The sequence below is a fragment of the Octopus bimaculoides genome, chromosome 1, assembly GCF_001194135.2.
Source record: "Octopus bimaculoides isolate UCB-OBI-ISO-001 chromosome 1, ASM119413v2, whole genome shotgun sequence".
Taxonomy (NCBI): domain Eukaryota; kingdom Metazoa; phylum Mollusca; class Cephalopoda; order Octopoda; family Octopodidae; genus Octopus; species Octopus bimaculoides.
Window position 1 is genome coordinate 149,312,198 of NC_068981.1, and position 2,639 is coordinate 149,314,836.

At 37.2% G+C, this 2,639-nt stretch overlaps 1 protein-coding gene across 1 annotated transcript in view; it reads right to left on the minus strand.

Moving 5' to 3' along the window:
• The window catches only part of LOC106875923 (dopamine beta-hydroxylase), a 60,195-nt gene that overhangs the window by 23,798 nt on the left and 33,758 nt on the right, over positions 1–2,639 (minus strand). Inside the window, exon 5 of the mRNA XM_052969927.1 lies at positions 2,279–2,458. Within this exon, the coding sequence (XP_052825887.1) occupies positions 2,279–2,458 (180 nt within the window). The remainder of the gene's footprint in view (positions 1–2,278; positions 2,459–2,639) is intronic.

Below are 2,639 nucleotides of genomic sequence, written 5' to 3' on the forward strand. Positions count from 1 at the left end.
GTAGTTCAAAGGGTCAGCCTTGTCACACTGTGTCATGCTGAATATCCCCGAGAACTACGTTAAGGGTACACGTGTCTGTGGAGTGCTCAGCCACTTGCACGTTAATTTCACGAGCAGGCTGTTCCGTTGATCGGATTAACTGGAACCCTCGTCGTCGTAAGCGACAGAGTGCCAACAATTGATGTAACAAGACAAGAACTCTTACTCAAATATAATTACATTTTCAGAATTGAGAACGATTATTGATGGAAATATGTCCGGATTAGATCAAACTGTCAAAGATCAGACTCTCTCATCATTATTGTATATAGTAGTTGGTTTTGATAAGTTAAATTTTCAAAGTTGTCTTTCCCTGCCGTTTCTGATCAGACGTAGTCCTTAGATAATGATTGTTCTCTTATAGCTTTACCTTTTACATTTTTCATTTGTTCCTGTCATTGGTCTGCAGGCATGCTGGGATATCTCATTAAAGGACATAGTGGAACAAATCGACAGCTAAGTTAAGAAGCCAAGAACAGCTAAATACCGGGGCCAAGAACAGCTAAATTACGGGGCCGTAAATAAACCATCACTGGTTTTCTAGCGAATGTTGGGAGTACAAGCATAATACAAACGCAAAGACACAAAGACATGGATATATACATATCTATGTTTCCGTCTACAAAATCTACTCACAAGGCTTTGGGCGGTCAGGGCTAAAGTAGAAGATACTTGCTCAAGGTACCAGCATCTACACAACCGGGCCTGCACCTCTCAGAACAAGTAAAGTTTCTGTTAATTAAAATATCTTGATGTACTATATCGAGCTTGCTAGCTTGAACTTTGTAACGCATATAACCTGGTTACATTAAGAAGCCTCTTCACATTAACTGGACATGTTGAAAATAGCAGTCAAATATCTTACAGAGTTCACCCTACGTCTTAAAAGTAAAAGCATCTATGAATATAATGACCATATTATTTCTGAATATATATGTCGGAAAAAAATGGTCGCAGATTGAAGCCAGTTGAACGATGAAAGTTTGGTACACAGCAAGGATCAAAGAGTGACGCGTTACAGCACTCTACGAAACAGAAATCTGAAAATAAAAAATCTGTACGAAACAAACTCAGGAACATCTGAAGAAGTATTTTCTAAAATACTCACAGAGACACAGTCAAGCAACTACAACTTCTTATAAGGCATGCTATTTCACAAACTATAATAGCAACATCGACAACAATGTTGTTGCTATTTTAGTTTGCAAATCAGATATACTGCTATAACCTCCATTATCAATTCCGTAGATTCGCACAAAATACTGAAAAGATATTGACCTTTCATACGAATATAGTTATACAAAAATGTCAGGTACATCTAGAACATTTTTTATGATTGGTTCATTTGATCAGAGAAAGAAAGGACTAAACAACAACAATGACAACAACGACGACGATGACAGCAACGACAAAAACAACAACAATGACGACGATGATTACAACAGCAACAATAACAAAATCAACAGCAATAGCAGTGACAGAATGAACACATATAGATCCAAATATATAGATTTACATTCTAACTACCACGTATCATATTATGCGTAAATCGTGCACTGAAACTGGTTGAATTACTTCATTGAGACCCAAAGTACCAGTTACACACTAGGATCGATGTAATCGACTTAATCCCTTTTTCTGTCCTTGTTTGTCCCCTCTATGTTTAGCCCTCTGTGGGCAATAAAGAAATAAATATTATCAGGCGATGTAGGCGGCGAGCTGGCAGAATCGTTAGCACATCGGACAAAATGCTTAACGGTATTTCGCCCGTCGCTACGTTCTGAGTTCAAATTCCGCCGAGGTCGACTTGGTCTTTCATCTGTTCGGGGTCGGTAAATTAAGTACCAGTTGAACACTGGGGGTGACTTACCTATTCCCCGAAATTGCTGGCCTTGTGCCAAAATTTGAAACCAATATTATCACGCGAAGGTACATGACTAGGGTGAGACACTTATTATCGTATGATTGTGGTTTTCATTCTGGAACCAAGTGGTACAGTGTGTTCATTTCACGTTACTCCAGGCCATTCAGCTGTTAAAGAGCAACCCCGAAACAGTCCTAGGTGAATGGTCTGATTTTAGTCATATACACCATGAAAACCGAATAAGCGATCTGATTAGTCTTAGGGCTCAAAACAAAACATACCAAATATTTTATTACTATTTATTAATTTCTCAGGTCTGCTTGTGCCTGTAAATAAAAGGAAACTGAGCTGCAATAGATATGAAAAGCTACTTACAGAGGCACCCATAGCCCATGCTCCTATGACATGTCGACAAACACTAAGTTCCTTAGGTTTCTCCCCTACCAAACTTGGTCCGTTAAAGTAGGGTATTTTCATTCCGTGTTTCCACTCACAGAGGAACACTTCGATGTGATGAACGAAATTCTCATTACCTTTTGTTATGGCGCTTTCAAACTGAAAATATATAAAAGAGTCGCATCTATAGGTTTGAACACTCATATATATGTTGTATATATGTAAAATATATAATATTTATACTATGAGAATATATAATATAACATAATATAATGTGTATATGTTTACATATATTATTTATAATGCAATATAGTATAATATAATATAAGACAATATATAT